Here is an 18,555-nt window from a genome sequence, read left to right on the forward strand (position 1 = left end):
AGAGATGATCTAGTGATAATTCTATTAATATATATATAACCATATATTCTAGAATCGATTCCTGAGATTGGGGTCTGGTTTTTGGTTACACCGGCCGGTTTGATTTAGTCTTCACAACATTCATAATAAAGTATTTAAGATTTTTACAAGATTACCGAGAATTCCTATTTATAAGAATAAAATAACCTTTATTAGAGCTTGATTTTGACATATGAATTTTTTGTTTTGAATTTCCAAAAAAAAAAAAAAAAAAAGTCGTTTTGCTGATTCTGCTATCTTGGCAGCTACTTACTCCTTTCATAGACCTATGTACATGTCGCCACATCCTGATAAATGCTCCACTATTCAAATACATGTGCACTAGTCTAATAGATTACGGTAATAATTGCTATTAAAATAAACAAGGATGTTACCCATCGCATAGTCATATAATTGTCTTCAACTTAGATAATTGTCATGAGGTAATTATTAGTTTTCTCTCATTCAATCATATACTAACGCAAAATTTGATGATATATAGCATAAAAATATATATTAAAGAATGAATCATGTTGTTTTTCCTTTTTTAATTTTAAATTTTAAATTTAAATTAATTATATATTTTTTTATAATTTTAAATATTTTCTTATAATATCCATTATATTTATATAAGTAATACGTAACATATAATAATAAGAAAAGATTATATTTATAACTTTTTCTTCCTTACAATCTTCTAGCACCATTTTCTTATCATCAGCACTTCATTTCATTTTATGACTTTTTAAATTTAATTTTAATTTGATAATAACAAAGTAGTTTTAAAAGGTTATAAGAAAACAAATTTTATAAATATAATTTTCTAATTCTAAAAATTACACGTAAATAAAATATTCAAAATTTATGAAATAGCAAAATGAATATCCTCTTGTGCGTATCAACCAGCTTATTGGATGAGTTAGAAAATCACAAAAAACAAACATATAAGATAATAGTATATGGAAAATTAACTCTTTTAACAGCAAACTTAAGTGCCCGTTTGGATGGGTTTTTATTCTGAAAAAAGTTGCTTTTTTTTTTTAAATAAAAGTCATTTTGAGAATTTTTAGATGTTTGGATAGCAACTTTTAAAAAAAACAAAATTTAAAATAAAAGTTAAAATGTTACTTTTTTTTATAGTCACTAGTTAGTTGCTTTTGAAAAAAGCAGAAATTAAAAGATAATATAATTTTTTTTTTTGAAAAAAGATAATATAATTTTTTAAAATACAATTTTAACCTTATCCTATCATATCTATTTTATGTCTCCTTATCCTACGACCATGTTATTTTATCTCTTTTTTATTGTAATTTTATATATAAAAAGTGCTTTTTTTATTTTAACATCCAAACAACTTTTTTATGTAACAGTGATTTTCAGATCATATATCCAAACGAGCTCTAAATCACACATCATAAAACATATGAAATGTTACATTTCTCTTCTAATATATATTTTAATTGAATTAAACATGCATATTTTTCTTATAATTTTGAGCAATTTTTTCAATTTATATATTTAAGTTTCACCTTTATAAATTTAACATCCGATATTCTTGCTACTTTGGATCTGTATGCAGATTAACTCTAGTTTATTTTACTATAAGACAACGAACCAGTTGTAAATACATGCATCAATCACGGTTACCTAGCTGGCAATCTAAACTCAAAATTTTGGTTAGTTTCGCATGAGAAAAATAGAGATAAGTTATTCTATCTATCATTCTTTTTGCTTATCTTTATCTATCACTTTTTAATACTGTTAGATCAGAATCTAAAGAGAAGAGAGAAAAATAGATGTTAATTAAAATTCTGATCTATTGATCTTTTAAAGTGATAAACAAAGATAGACAAAAAAAAATAAAAATAAAATAACTTATCCCTAAAAAAATAATACTCAAATGCTAACTGTTACATTCAAAATATCTGCGTCAACTATTACTTTTTAAAAACATCATTTTATTAAAAAAAAAATGAAAAAATGTTTGTACTTTTAAATTACACAACTTGTGTCATTTCACTTTTACCTAGATGTGAGACTCACACTTTTAATTTTTTTTGTCCACTCTCTCTCTATAATCTATCTCTTTCTCTCAGTTGAAATCTTTCTCTCACTTAAAATAACACAACTTTACATCATCTAGAATGGCACACACTTATTCCCGAAAACCCATTAATCATTTCTTTTTTCTTATTCTTTTTCCTTCCGGGTTAAATTGCCATCAAAATCAAAGTGTCCTCTCCGTAATGCAGTAGTAATCTCTATACTGCTTTCATATAATCATATTCTTCAATCATCTTAACCTCATCGTGACAAAAAAAACAAACCATCAATCAAATTCTAGATTGTACTATTTTGAAGGAATGATTCACCACCTCTCACACATACTTTCTTATCTTTAAGCCAATCTCAAAACACTCCTTCAATGGTCGCCAACCCCAAAATTTCATGAGTTTGTGTTTGAGATGTTGACATCTGAATAGAGGTATGCCATGTTGTCAATTTCCTTAAAAAAAATAAAATTTTACATACTGGGGTGTCAATTTTATATCCGTGTCACGTATTAATGTTATTGTCCTTGCATAGGAAATGTGAGATTGTTTTTATTCGATTATAAAAGTTTTTCATGATAGAAGAAATTTTTTAATTTTTAACCTACAACGATGGGTAAGAATTTATGGTTGAATTAATGCATACCTTTGTGCATAGTTGTTTATGATTATGATTCATAATAGTTTTTATTGTCATACCCAGTTAACTCAAAACCTGGGATTCTCAAATTTATTACCAAATGCTTGCTTTAATTTTTAACTTCTTCAAGAGGTTTTTTTTTTTTTTTTGTTTGAGGTTTTCTCTCTTGTACTTTATAATAAAACTGCTCATTTATAATTAAAAGGTCACGATTTCAAATTCAGAAAATAGCCTCTCAATTATGGGAATGAATTCTCTCATGTGTAAAAGTGATCATGTGTTATTTGATATTTTTTTTTTTTTTTGTAAATTTTTTTTTTTGTAAATGTGTTATTTGATATTTGATCACAACCACGCAATTAAAAATTATACACTTTTCTTTCTCTCATCTCAGTATCAATAAATGATTGTGAACAAATAATATGACCACATAACACTTTTTCACGTCACAGAATCAATTCCCCTCAATTATACATAATTTTAAACTTACATTACATCTTTATAAAAAAACTGTTTTTCAGAACCTGTGACTCGTAGAAGTACTTTCGAGTGACAAAAGGAGCACCCTCACCGATGGTACAAGGCTAGTCGTTTCTTATCAATTCTGAGCCCAACAGATCTACTTGTGTGGTACGCTACTCAGTTTTGCAGTCCTACTAAAAGCTAAAGGCCACTAATCATGATTCATATAACATGCCAAGAATCAATTATGCATATACACTCTCACGTGACTTCTAGCAGTTCAAGTTTCTTTGTCTCTCTGCGAAAGTGAGCAGAAAAATAAACATTTATGTCACATTTTTTCCCTTTAAAAATTGGAATTAGTGTTTTTAATGATGTAGGAAATAATTTTATTTTTTCACACACGTAAAAGGGGCAGGTTCATCTTATACCGGTGTAAGACTAATAAGTCTTACACCAAATCTTAACCATTGATTTTTTGTATCTAACGGTTAAGATTTATTAAGTCTCACTCATTAATTGATTTTTAATTCTCAATAAATATCAACCGTTAGATGCACGGAAATCAACATTAAGATTTGGTGTAAGATTTATTATTCTTACACCGGTGTAAGTTGATACTATCCCCACGTAAAAATATGTAAAGTTCATGTTTTCTTGTTCTCTCTTTTCTTCACGTGACTCCATATATTTTTATATATGTACGAGAGATAAAATTATTTTCTAACGAGAAACATCCATCACTTAAAAATTCTAGTGCTCTTCTTTTTCTTTTAGTGCAAACTCTACCAGTGCTCTTTAAATCTGAAGTTGTTCTCTCTCTCTCTCTCTATATCCCCCTTTTCCTTCTCTTTCTACTTCCCATGCTGCTTACTTTCCCTAGTCGCTAAAGCTCTAAATCCATAATATATTAGCAGAGTGGTTAGTACTTATATTTATGTGTGTATATATATTATTACAACCTTTGAAAACTAAGACCAAATCATATGTAACACTTTCTGCAGAACCCAAAAAAAGCATAATTTAAGCTTCAAGTTGAGGAGCAAGCATGCCTTTGGAGGACTTCTACAACATGCTTAGTGCAACAAGTAAGTTGTAATCAATATTTAGAAGTTTCATGCACTTCTCTTTCACATTCTTATATAATATACATTTGAAAACTGATAGAAGAGAAAGACCAGTTCATTTTACTGAAAAGTTCATACCCAGAAGTAATTATGTATATATTTGAAGCAAAAGCAGTAGTTTTGAAGTTCTTGATATTTGAGAATGCATTATGTGTGAGCATTTCACTTCTAGTTAATGTTTTGTTCCAAATTGTCTTTTTGTTCTTCAGTTGCCTGGATGACTACTCCTTCTGATAAATTCATGTTCTACAAAATGTTGAAGGACTTTTGTTTTGAAGTTATGTACAAAAGATTTTAAGATTTGATTAAACAATGAAGTTACTTTAATTATCTAGTAACATGATTACTTTGAATTACTTTTTTAGTTGCTACTGTTGTATAATATGCAAGTATGTATTTTTCAAATGAACATCCTTAAAATAAATGCTTGAATTAATAACACAAACTGGCTAGTTTCATAGAATTATGCATATTCCTGTTGATATTCCAAGATAGATTATAAATAGCAATCAAGCTGTTCAATAACAGAGAGGCATCATTCTGGATATCCATTTTGCATTTAAGCATCACTGAACAACATAGGTGACTGAGTTTAGGTAACAGTACTATTAATATGATATTCAGAATTATATATATATATATATATATATATGGGGCAGGATCCTTTGACACCGGTGTCAAATTTTAAATTTTAAATTTGACACCGAATCTGAAAGCCGTTAGATCAAAAAAGATCAACGACTCTGATTTGTAAGCATGTGACACTATTGATCTTTTTTGATCTAACAGCTATCAGATAAAGTGTCAAATTTCAAATTTGACACCAATATCAAAGAATACTACCTCTCTCTATATATATATAGAGAGAGAGAGAGATAGTGTACGAGTTATATGTGCTAGTTACATGTAGCGGTCGCAGTATTTTTAAAATAGTGTTTTAAACTATTATGTTTAGGTTGTTGTTTTCAGACGTATTCAAATAAAAGTATAACACATATATATTATATGTATTATTTTATTATATTCTAGCTTTTAGTTAAGTTCTGCTTTCCTAGTAGGTTCCACCTATTGGAAAACAATTGGTTTCATATTGAAGTGATAAAAACCACACGCCGTAGCTGTCAGCAACAATGTTGTCTTTGTGTGTGGATTGATTGATCTAAATCCCAATAATATGAAAATCTTCTCAATAATAATATTCCTTATATGTGCTCATTTTGTTGGAAAAATCAAATTTGAATTCCTATTGCAAATTGGAAGATCAGAACAAACAAAAACCAAAAGGAAATTTCGATTTGAAATGATAACATTTTTGTTACTTTATTTGATTTTGTTTGTTCTGTATGAAGTATCTGCTTTGACAACTGTGTACACTAAACGGTAATACCAAAAGCTGTCTCATTATTTGTTTATTTGGAAAATTGGTTTTGGTCAATAATTAACTCAATTAATGGCGAAGGGGTAAAGATAAGTTAATTAAAATATGGGACAGAATGATTTTAAAATGGGACATTTTATTATCGTTACTTTTGTACTTTTCCATGATTGATTTCAATTTAAAACACAGAATTTAAAGTAAAAGTCATAATCATGAGATACAGTAACACACGGATCTACATCAACTTTATGCTATTCTAAATGACTTTGTTTATAGCATCAATACTATAATTTGTTTAAGGGTGCAAATTTTCTATAGCGACCGCATAATTTTATTGGATACAGCAGATACAAATAAATGAGTTTTACTTGTTTTTTTTTTTTAAAAAATATCAGGGTCCGAAACCGTATTCTAGTGTTGTTGCAGAAGTTTTTTTTACAGTGACAAAAGAGTTATAAAATCCTTTATTTATTGAATAATAAAATAAGAAATGTTACAATATTAATATAAACTAAGACCCCCCCCCCCCCCCCCCCCCCCCCCCCCCATCTTCTCTCTATCTTTCTATATATAATAAAATAAGAAATGTTACAATATAAAAAGTTCTAGGTACTAGTTGCATGATTGCTTTGTAGCAAGTTTAATCACTAAAAACCTTCATAGATGTTCACTTTATGTTCCCCATTTAGCACTTGGTTAGGACCCCAAGTTTAATTTGGATTTGTTCAGCTAGAAGTTATAATTCAAATCCATGATTATTTCCACATTAGTATGGTTGATATAGATAAACATGACGAACAAAATGGATGATTAAAGCATATAACATCCTTTTTCACCTCCATCAACTAATCTATGAAGTCAATTAACTTTTAATAGTCCATTTTAATCACTTATTGTGAAATTAGATTTAGTTAACTATGCTTAAATAGTTAAAGGTAGTATCAATGTTATAAAAAAAAAAAAAAAAAAAAAAAAAAAGGTAGTATCAATACCTATGAAAATTTCCATTTGAATGTAGAAGGGGCCCTAGTATAATCTTCACTCTCTCTACCAATGTTTAAATTTTGCATAACAAGGAAATAACAAAACCAAGTTTTACATGCATGGATAAAAAGGCCTAATTTTGAACTATAGTGATTGAACTCTGTTACACCCTTATCAAATTATATTAACTTTTGTTCGAACTATATACTAATGACTATGACATCACTGGTCTTTTGATTTCTACAGAGCTTAGAAGTAAGTTTTGGACTACATGGCAGCCACTGGACTCACCATGCTTGTTGGAGGATGTGGTTTTACCAGTGGAACTTGGTTTCTTTCTGATCTTGTTAGTCCAACTCATACGAACATGTATGAAGAACATGATCAGCAAGCAAAACAAGGTCTCAGATCTTGCCACAGAGAAGCATCCAACTGTAGTGAAACTTGGTTTTGCTTACAAATTCAGCTTAGTTTGCACCATTTTATTGTTTGCTGTTCATGCATTAATGCTATTACTAATGCTCAATCATGAGCCTCAATGTACCTCAAAACTTCAGGCTTTTACATCAGAGATAACTCAAGTGTTATCATGGGCAATTAGTGTAATAGCAATATGCATGGTATCAAAAACAAATACTCATTTCCCTTGGATTCTAAGGGCTTGGTGTCTTTGCAGTTTCCTTTTGTGCATTATCAGCACAGCCCTTCATTCCAATTTCAGTGTCAACAACCAGGGTCAGATTGGTATAAGAGAATATGCAGATTTCCTTGGTTTGTTTGCTTCAACATGCCTTTTGGTTATTTCAACAAGAGGGAAGACAGGCAATGTCTTAATTGCCACAAATGTTGAATCCGAACCACTTCTTGGAGAGAAAACTGAGAAACATTCAGAGCAACAAGGGGAATCTCCGTATGGAAAAGCTACTTTTCTTCAACTCATTACCTTCTCTTGGCTCAATCCTTTGTTTGCCGTAGGGTACAAGAAACCCCTTGAACAGAATGACATTCCTGATGTTGACATCAAGGACTCAGCTGAATTTCTGACCTACTCCCTTGATGAGAGCCTTAGACAAGTTAAGGAGAAAGATGGGACTACAAACCCATCTATCTACAAGGCTATCTATTTCTTTGCTAGGAAGAAAGCAGCAATCAATGCTCTTTTTGCAGTAGTAAGTGCTTCAGCATCATATGTTGGTCCATACTTGATCACTGACTTTGTGAATTTCCTTGGGGAAAAGGAAACCCGCGGGCTAAAAAGCGGTTACCTTCTGTCACTAGGCTTCTTATGTGCCAAAATGGTTGAGACCATAGCTCAGAGGCAATGGATTTTTGGTGCCAGGCAATTAGGCCTTCGCCTTAGAGCTGCATTGATTTCACATATATATAAGAAGGGCTTACATCTTTCAAATAGATCGCGCCAAAGTCATACAGGTGGTGAGATAATGAACTATATGAGTGTAGATGTGCAGAGAATCACAGATTTCATTTGGTATGTAAATGTAATATGGATGCTGCCTATACAAATTTCTTTAGCAGTTTTCATTTTGCATACAAATCTTGGAATAGGTTCAATGGCTGCATTAGCTGCTACAATGGCAGTTATGACTTTGAACATACCTCTTACAAAAATACAAAAAAGGTACCAATCCAAGATCATGGAGGCTAAGGACAACAGGATGAAAGCCACTTCAGAAGTTCTCAGAAACATGAGGACTTTGAAACTCCAAGCATGGGATAGTCAATTCTTTCAAAGGATAGAAGAATTGAGGAAAATTGAGTATAATTGGTTAATGAAGTCATTAAGACAAGGAGCATTTTCTGCTTTCATCTTTTGGGGATCACCAACATTCATTTCTGTGATAACCTTTTGGGCATGTATGTTCATGGGGATTGAACTGACAGCAGGAAGAGTCTTATCTGCATTTGCTACATTTAGAATGTTACAGGATCCTATATTTAGCCTTCCTGATTTACTCAATGTCATTGCTCAAGGAAAAGTTTCAGTTGATAGGATTGCTTCTTACCTCAAGGAGGAAGAAATCCAACATGATGTCATTGAATATGTTGCAAAAGACAAAACTGAATTTGATATAGTTATTGAAAAGGGGAGATTTAGTTGGGATCCTGAGTCAAGAAATCCAACCATTGATGTAAGTGAGTTAAAGGTTAAGAGAGGAATGAAGGTGGCAATTTGTGGATCTGTAGGTTCAGGAAAGTCTAGTCTTCTCTCAGGCATTTTGGGAGAAATATATAAACAGTCTGGGACAGTGAAGATTAGTGGAACAAAAGCTTATGTTCCACAATCAGCATGGATATTAACTGGAAATATCAAGGAGAATATTACCTTTGGAAAAGAATACAATAATGATAAGTATGAGAGAACTATTGAAGCATGTGCACTGAAAAAGGACTTTGAGCTATTTTCCTGTGGTGACCTTACAGATATTGGAGAAAGAGGGATTAATATGAGTGGTGGACAAAAGCAAAGGATACAGATAGCTAGAGCAGTTTACCAGGATGCTGATATCTATCTTCTTGATGACCCTTTCAGTGCTGTCGATGCTCATACTGGCACACACCTCTTTAAGGTCAGAATTTCTTTACACTTCAAATAAGTAAATGTTTCATGGTTTGAGAACTGGTTTAAGAAAAAATTGCTTCAACATTTGTTTCACTGTTTTCTGCAGGAGTGTCTTATGGGGATTCTCAAAGAGAAAACTATACTTTTTGTTACACACCAAGTTGAGTTTCTTCCAGCAGCAGACCTTATTCTGGTAAATGCAGTGTGAATGTTTGATTTTATATTTATTTAGTCACTGAAGAGTATATCAAATTATGTTGGTAAAGACATTTGAATCTAGTAAACTACTCATTGTTTAAGAGAGTCAAATGTTTTTAATTTAGATTCCTTTAACTTGATTAACTTTTTTCATTTTTATAATGTATTATATCATAGTAAATTTTAGTAGGATTGAAGCTGTGTCACATTGTGGCTTAGTGTATCAAACTGACCCAAATTAAAAACCAGGTGATGCAAAATGGAAGGATTGTACAAGCTGGAAAGTTTGAAGAACTTCTAAAGCAAAATATAGGATTTGAACTTTTAGTTGGTGCTCATAGCAAAGCTCTAGAGTCAATTCTTATGGTTGAAAATTCAAGTAGATCAACTTTAAATACAATAGCTGAAGGTGAATCCAACACCAATTCCGATTCAAATGTTAAACTTGTGAGCATCCAGCATGACACAGTGCAAGATAATCCTGAAGAGAGCAAAGGAAATGATGGTAAATTGGTGCAAGATGAAGAAAGAGAAAGAGGGAGCATATCAAAAGAAGTTTACTGGTCTTATTTGACAATTGTTAAAGGGGGAATCCTGGTTCCAATCATAATCTTGGCACAGTCTTCATTCCAAATACTTCAGATTGCAAGTAACTATTGGATGGCTTGGGTTTGTCCTACAACAACTGATGCTAAGCCTTTATTTGAGATGAATTTCATACTAAATATATATATGCTACTCTCAATTGCTGGTGCATTTTGTGTTCTGGTGAGAGCCATGTTGGTGGCAAATGCTGGACTTCGGACAGCACAAACACTTTTCACCAAAATGTTGCATAATGTGCTCCGAGCCCCCATGGCATTTTTTGATTCAACCCCAACTGGTAGAATCTTGAACAGGGTAAGTATTCATATCAATACTATTTATGTTTATTATTATTACCACAATGATTCTAAGACTTGAAAGTTTTTGTTACAGACTTCTACAGATCAAAGTGTGGTAGACTTGGAAATGGCAAACAAAATAGGATGGTGTGCTTTCTCAATAATACAAATTCTAGGCACTATTGCAGTGATGTCCCAGGTGGCATGGCAAGTATTTGTCATCTTCATTCCAGTAACTGCAGTCTGCATATTTTATCAAGTATGTGATCCTTTTTCCCTCTTGATCTATGTATGACAGGACATAAAACAAGTGATACTCATTACTAGTTTCAAAAGTTATACAAGATATCATATGATTTCTCATGTTTATGGTATAAGCTATGTAACATAGTTAAAACAAAGACATAGGATGCTGCAAGCTATGTGAAGCATATATTCCAATTTCAAATCTAACATTTTTAACGGACAAGATGGAAGAGACATTACCATATTAAAGCAAAAGACACCCAAGAGTTGTTGGTCTAGTGACGACTTAGCAAGAATTCAGGATTTAACCTGCCCAAAGGGTAGTACTTTCAAATCCCAAGAATCGCAATTCTTGGAAAGAGTGAAGAGCCACAAACCTGAAACCAGATTAGTCGAGTCCATTAGGACTTCAGACACGGTTTGGTATCTACTATAAAAAGAAAAGAAAAATACAATAGACAGAAATGGTTATATTTAAGTTGTTGGTGTTTTGATTATGAAATTAGTCTCTCTTTCTCACTCACTGTCTCTCTCTACCCACTATTGTTCTATGATATCCTAACAGAAGTTGAATGATGTTTATTTCAGAGATATTATACACCAACAGCAAGAGAACTGGCTCGCTTAGCACAGATACAAATTACTCCAATTCTCCACCATTTTTCAGAATCTTTAGCAGGAGCAGCATCAATTAGAGCTTTTGATCAAGAAAGCCGTTTCATGTACACAAATGTTGGCCTTATAGATAACTACTCAAGACCTTGGTTTCATAATGTGTCTGCAATGGAATGGCTTTCTTTCAGATTGAATTTACTTTCAAATTTTGTTTTTGCCTTCTCACTGGTCTTGCTGGTGAGCCTCCCTGAAGGAATAATTAATCCAAGTAAGTACAAGTCTTTCTTTGGTAACAATTACTCAGAGACAAGAAAATTATAATCCTTTTAAGATCCTCAATCATCCATGTTTTACGCAAACACACAAAAACAATGTGTTCAACACCACATTTTAACCCAAAACCTTAAGGTATTGAGTTTACGGGACTTAATTACTCGTCACTAACACATGAATTTTCAACAAAAGCGAGTTAGATAATGCACCTGATTACCTTTTTCTGCATGGGATCCGTTACAGGCATCGCCGGGTTGGCAGTAACATATGGGATCAATCTGAATGTCTTGCAAGCATCAGTTATATGGAACATATGCAATGCAGAAAACAAGATGATATCAGTTGAAAGAATTCTTCAGTATACAAATATAACAAGTGAAGCACCTCTTGTGATTGAAGATTGCAGACCACCAAGCAACTGGCCAGAAATTGGAACAATCTGTTTCAAAAATTTGCAGGTTCGCAATAACATGAATAGATCCTACATGAATTGTTGAGATTTTTTGTCTGACATGGTCGTGTTAAAATGAAACATGAGAAGATCCATTGACCATATAAGCATTCATAAATATCTTATTTCTTTCAATTACAACTTTAATTTTTTTGTGTACTAGTTTTTCCTCACATTTCTTCTACTAATGTGTGACAGATACGTTATGCTGAACATCTCCCTTCTGTGTTAAAAAACATTACTTGCACATTTCCTGGGAGGAAGAAAATTGGTGTTGTAGGACGCACTGGGAGTGGAAAATCAACCCTTATACAAGCTATTTTCAGGATTGTTGAACCAAGAGAGGGAAGCATTATAATTGACAATGTGGACATATGCAAGATAGGTCTTCATGACTTAAGGTCAAGGCTTAGCATTATTCCACAAGACCCTGCTTTGTTTGAAGGCACAGTTAGAGGAAACCTGGACCCACTGGAGCAATACTCTGACATTGAAGTGTGGGAGGTAAATATTTTAATCAAACAGTTAAATTTAGAAAATGAAAATGGAAGTTAATGTATCTCTATCATTATGAGAGGAAATAGAGTAACTAAGAGAAAATATTCACTCATTGCATACAATTTCTAAGACCAAGTTATGTGTAAGTTTGTTACTGATGAAAAAAAACCATTAAAATCACTTCTCATTAAACCACGACTAGCGAGGGTAAGGGCGAGGATAATTCTTGTACGCAACCTTACCTTTACATATTTGCAAAGAGGCTATTTCTCATATTTGAACTTATGACCTTTTAGTCATAAAATGGCAGCTTTACTATTACTCCAGCCTCGCCCCTTTTTAAGTTTGTTTATCATGAAGTAATAATTTTTTTACCCTTTTTCTCTCTCTCAAGATAAAGAAGATTATTGTCATCATCAAATGGATTTTTCATTTTCAGGCTCTAGATAAATGTCAGTTAGGTCACCTAGTGAGGGCCAAGGAAGAGAAGTTGAACTATCCAGGTTGAATTCATCAGCTTTGAACTTGCATAGTTTGGTTATGCTTTTGGTAAATAATAATTACTGAACTGAAATGCTTTGTTTTCTCAGTGGTTGAAAATGGTGATAACTGGAGTGTGGGCCAAAGGCAATTGTTTTGCCTTGGAAGAGCCCTTCTGAAGAGAAGCAGCATATTAGTACTAGATGAAGCAACAGCCTCTGTGGATTCTGCAACTGATGGAGTGTTACAGGAGATCATCAGTCAAGAGTTCAAAGATCGAACTGTTGTCACAATAGCTCATCGGATTCACACAGTTATTGATAGTGATTTGGTTTTGGTTCTAAGTGATGGTAAGTATATTGTTAAAGAACCTTGGGATACATCACCCCAAAAGCTAGCTCAAAGGGTGGGAGTGCCCAAGGCCTTATAAACTCCACATTAGTTGCACATACAACCAATATGGGACTATATATCTCAACATATATCTATATCTATATATATATTTTACGGCTGCCTTGCTACACTCGACGCCATCCATCTTCCTTTACCCTGGCTTAGGACAAGTTATGCAAGCATATATAGGTGGAGTTTTAGGTTAAGATATGATGTCAAATTCGGTAAATTATCTGGTGTTTTGAACTCCCAATACCACTTTAACAATGGATAATTCATATCAGGTTTTAACCCAAAACCTTAAGACAATAAGTCTATAAATCATTTTATTTTTATGATCTTCACTTAGTTCATTTTTTAATTTTCATGAGACTTTATCACTCGCACTTGAATTTTCAACATAATCCACAACCAAATGAAGTCACAGACACATCATGCACATAACACAAACACAAGTATTGACATAATGCAAACTAGATAATGGAACCAGAATTTGACATGACTACCAAGAAAGTTACTCAATATACTTTTATGTTGCAGGGAGAGTTGCAGAGTATGATGAACCATCAAAGTTACTTGAAAGAGAAGATTCATTCTTCTTTAAACTTATAAGGGAGTATTCTAGGAGATCACATAGCTTCAACAACTTGGCAGTTCAACATATCCAAAGCAGGGAATAGTTCTAAGACTTTATGGATATCAATTTATTGGAGTTACAACACGGTACACTTCTTGAGACAGAAAGGCTCCAAACTATTCCAACCACACCTTCAATAAAATCACCAGGGATACATATATATATAAATATATATATATATAGGGGTTCCTGGCCCCCCCATGTGAGGTAGCAGTGTTGTGTTAATTTCCCATAGCAATAAGGGAAATCCTCAAGTGGCTCTTCATTTGATATATGATGAGGCATAGGCTCCAGTTTTGAGCATGAAAGAGTAAATTGGGAAATCAAGAAGAGAAAGACAAATCTACAAAACCCAGAATAAGTTTATATTCATAGGATTGCAAATAGGGATATTTAATCTTATTTCATATCAATTTAGTTTGGCCTTGTAACATGTTATAGGCTGCTCCCTAGAATCTGCTTTGAAAATGTACTCTTTTTTGGCCATATTAAAAGTTCATCACTCTTGGTTTGGAATTTGAATTAGTTTATCTTTTTTGTAAACGCAATTCCCTAGCGTTGACCTTCTTGTTTATGCACATTTTGTTTTATTTTGGTACAGCTTGAACAGGCATTAGGAAGAAAACCAACCTATAGTAACAAGAACTTAGGGAGCGTTTGGTACACGGCATTTGGCCGGATTCCCGGGAAACTGAATTTTTCTAAATTTTAAATTTCCGGATATTATGGTAAACTGAATGTAAAAATCATATTTTTGAAAATTGAGATTTCCGGACAAATAAAAATTTCTCCTGTACCAAACGCCCCCTTAAAGAACCTAATTGGTGGAATACGTAGACTATTATTGATGTAGTATCAAACCTTCGAAGCTGGAGTGGTATATCGTGGGATTTTTATTTTTTTATAAATGGTTTTGGTAATTTAAAGCAAATGGTCTTTAGGATGCCATTTTTGCGATTGGTGTTAGAATGATTGGGCTTAACTCAATCCTTAAAATGATTTGGGTTTTTTTTTTTTTTTTTTTTTTTTTAAGATTTTAACTAGGCATGAACTTAGCGCAATAACACCTAATGAGAATTGTTATAAATGAATGTTACCCATCCAATTCAACGGACATTACTACACTTTATTATCGGAGAAAATTATGAGATAACTATCGTGAAAAATTGTAAGTGTTGCTCTACTTCCATAACCTATAGCAGCAGTAGCTATATGACTCAAGTGAGGAGGAGTTATATGAACTACACTTTGTTTTTCTTTTTTTGGATATTACATGGAATCGAACAGCAAACCTAACACCCCCTAAACACTAAGTTTTTATTTTACTGAATTTTTCTTAGAAAGGTTTTTAATGAGGCAGTCTAACTTAGTGTATAAGAAAATATTGTATATTAATTATGAATATTGTATTCTCTTTATTTCGTCAAGTTTTTATCTCCCTAAGTTTTCGTAGAAAGGTTCTGACGAGGCATATTCATAGTTTGGAGTCATTCAAGAGAAGTGTTGTAAAATATATAGTTTAATATGTGGATGACTCTTTAGTTACCTATGACCTTTGATATATTATGTAACTACAAAATTAATAATGTATTCAAAAGTGTATTTATTCATTCATTATGGTCAAAGTCCTATATAAGGACATGGCTCTTGTAAGAATTCTAATGATCGGTGAAAAATAAGATTTATTATGTGACATACTTTTTCTTTTCTTTTCTCTTATTTCCCTAGACTCTTTTTCCTTAATTTTATAACAATAGATGATATTCATAATTAAAGACTTTTATGAAGTTGAAGAGGACTATTAATATTTATATGACCAAATATAACATAAATTACAGCTCACAACTAAAACAATAAATAAATTTGAATTATAGGGTTGGCAAAATGTGTCATGAACCCGTGACACGACATGTCAAAATGAGGATCCTGTCGACTCGTGAGATAGAATGGGTTGTGTGTGAATTTGGATAAATGACAAGAATTAGTATCATGTCGTGTTACGAGTTGACACGCAGGTCCCGCAAAATATTTTTTGTAAAAAAAAAGTTAAAATTTTGGTAATTTTGACATACCTCGTTGCATGTCACACGTCAACCCGCATATTTTATTTAATTTTCTCCTTTTTCTTTAACTTTTTTTTAGAAAAAAAAAAATTCAATTTTTGCAGGTTAACTTGTGTGACCCGCGACTCGTGGCAGGTCATATTCAGCTTTCAATTTTTGACCTATAAAAGAAAACGAGTCGTGTTCGGGTTGGATAATTTGACCCGAGGATCAAACTTAACACGACCCTGACCCATTGACACATTTTGCCACTCCTAAATTTTGAATGGAATAGATCCGCCCCCCCCCCCCCCCCCCCCCCCCCCCCCCCCCCCCCCGCGGTTGTTCGCTCTACCATTGCATATATCCGTAGCATTTTATTTAAATGAAAATATAAATGAATAAATCAATATGAAAATTTATGTTTAATTCTTACCGTAGTTCTTCCGCTTGATTTTGTGTGCTAGGGATTTTAAAAAGGGATTTAAACTTCTGCAGTGACGGGAACATGTCAAATCATTCCCGCAGACTCATCAAACCCTGTACCAAATCTTTTCTTCTTCTCTTTTTATTAAAAAACCGGTGGGACCCACGAATTTTGTTTGTGTGGCATAAGATCTCACTTCTTCCGTGAAAGGAGAAGTGTTTTCCCCTAATTTTTAATGATAAATTATTGGTCAGAATTTAGAGCTATGCAATATTTAATTAATCTTAATTACAAATTTATAATTTTAAATATTTTGATCGTAAAATAAAAAAGAAAAAAAAACAGTTTTTATTCCTAACAATTAACTTATCATTAAAAAATTTAGATGGGTAGATGTCGATAGTATCCTAAGGGAATGTTTGGTAGAGGAGAAAAAAATTTTACTAGGAAAATTTATTTACTATGAAAATGGTGAGAAAATGAATTTGATAGAAAAGTTTAAAAAAAATTGTTTGGTAAGTCAAAATATTACTAGGAAAATTGAGTCAAATTTGTAGAATTCATGTTTGGCAGAGAAAAAATAGTGATGGTGGATAACGGTAAAAATTACAAAAGTAAGCTTTTTAACTTTTGAATATGAAATTAAAAAATAACAATAACCTAAAATAGTCGTTTGTTTCCAATCTGCTGGAAACGTAAATTCGCCAAAATGGATCTACTTCACCAATACTCAAATGGCCAAAACAACGACGATCTAGACTCACCAATTCAAAACCCTAACTCCCCGGTATCGTCCTCACCCCGCCTCCCCCCAGGGCATTCCGGCGCTCCACAGATGGACGACACGATGCTGGCACTGACGGTTGCCACATCGAACGAAAAAAGAGCAGGATGAGTGAGAGAATGATAACGATGGTGATAATGAGAATGGTGGTGAGATTGAAAACCCTGCTTCAGAGGCGTGGTTAGTGAAGAATAAGAAGAGCCCTTGGACGAGGAGGAAAGAAGGGTTGCAAGGGGAGTTGACGGAAGAACAGAAGAAGTATACGAAGAAGAAAAGGGAAGAGAACAGCGATTTTGGCGGGGATAAGGGTGAAGGTCATTTTCGTCCACAGGTTCGATCTCATTTTTTCGTTGCCTGGCTAGGTTTTCTGAAACAGGGAAAGATATGATTTTTGAGTACAAATCGCAAAGGATGGGCAAACCACTTCCCTAGTTAAATTTTTTTTAACCCCTGTACCAAACGTGGTCAAATTCAAAACCTAAAGAAAGTTGTCTGGATATTTTTATCAAAACCCTCTACCAAAAACACCTCCAAAGAATTTTCTATACTCCAAGAATACATACTTCTTGCCCAAAAAATAAAAAAAATATGAAACATGGTGAAAATAAATATAAAGGCAAGAGTAATGTAAAGTTGTTACTTTTTACTATATTTGATAAAAGAAGTACCGAATACTCTATACTTCTGGAGCATCAAAAATATTTTCATAGTATCCACGACAGGCTTTTTTTTTTTTTTTTTTTGGTAAACATACACGGCATATTTTACTCTTGCTTCAAAAAAGGCAAAAAGAAATCTTAAACAAACAGAAAATAACTACATTTTCCGATAATTTAAAGGAAATATAAATACTCAAATTAGTTTTCAAATATTTAATCAAATTACTGTTCAGATATTTAATCAAATTTAGTGGCCATGGACATCTACATTTGGAGCAAGCTTCATAAAGAATCTAGGTCAAAGCTTCATAAAGAAACTCCATATGGAAGAAGAGCACAATCACAATACAATTTTCTTAATTCATTATGTTGTAAGTTGACGCTGCATTTCTCAGTAAATGACAAATAAGTTATGTATAACATTAAAAATTCAAAGAGAAGCAATCAAAACTAGCAGTGGCCATTTTAGTTGCCTTCTTTTTCCTTATACCATATAGAATTTTTTCATGAGAATTATGTTATACATAAATCAATTTTATGCTACTATTAACAAATACTAAAATTACTGTTCAAAAATTAAACTTAATTGCAAATTATAACTACTATACATAAAATTATTCAAATACAATGGAAATTCTTCAAGATTCTCTATTTGCTGCACCCCGCTTTTAATTAAATTTTGATTAGTAATTTAATCAGGCAATATCAATCATTGATGCAAAATAAG

General features: G+C 32.5%; 1 protein-coding gene across 1 annotated transcript; it reads left to right on the forward strand.

Moving 5' to 3' along the window:
• The first annotated feature begins 3,979 nt into the window (after window positions 1-3,979).
• On the forward strand, window positions 3,980-14,420 carry LOC133301887 (putative ABC transporter C family member 15). The gene is made up of 12 exons (XM_061501600.1): window positions 3,980-4,092; window positions 4,176-4,259; window positions 6,907-9,248; window positions 9,348-9,434; window positions 9,689-10,339; window positions 10,418-10,582; window positions 11,158-11,452; window positions 11,701-11,915; window positions 12,107-12,412; window positions 12,846-12,909; window positions 12,997-13,236; window positions 13,820-14,420. The coding sequence occupies exons 2-12, from the start codon at window positions 4,220-4,222 to the stop codon at window positions 13,957-13,959; spliced, it is 4,545 nt and encodes a 1,514-aa protein (XP_061357584.1). The 5' UTR covers window positions 3,980-4,092; window positions 4,176-4,219; the 3' UTR covers window positions 13,960-14,420.
• Window positions 14,421-18,555: the final 4,135 nt, after the last annotated feature.

This window comes from Gastrolobium bilobum, unplaced genomic scaffold (assembly GCF_033153095.1).
Source record: "Gastrolobium bilobum isolate Gb01-03AN ecotype WA unplaced genomic scaffold, APGP_CSIRO_Gbil_v1 utg59117, whole genome shotgun sequence".
NCBI lineage: Eukaryota > Viridiplantae > Streptophyta > Magnoliopsida > Fabales > Fabaceae > Gastrolobium > Gastrolobium bilobum.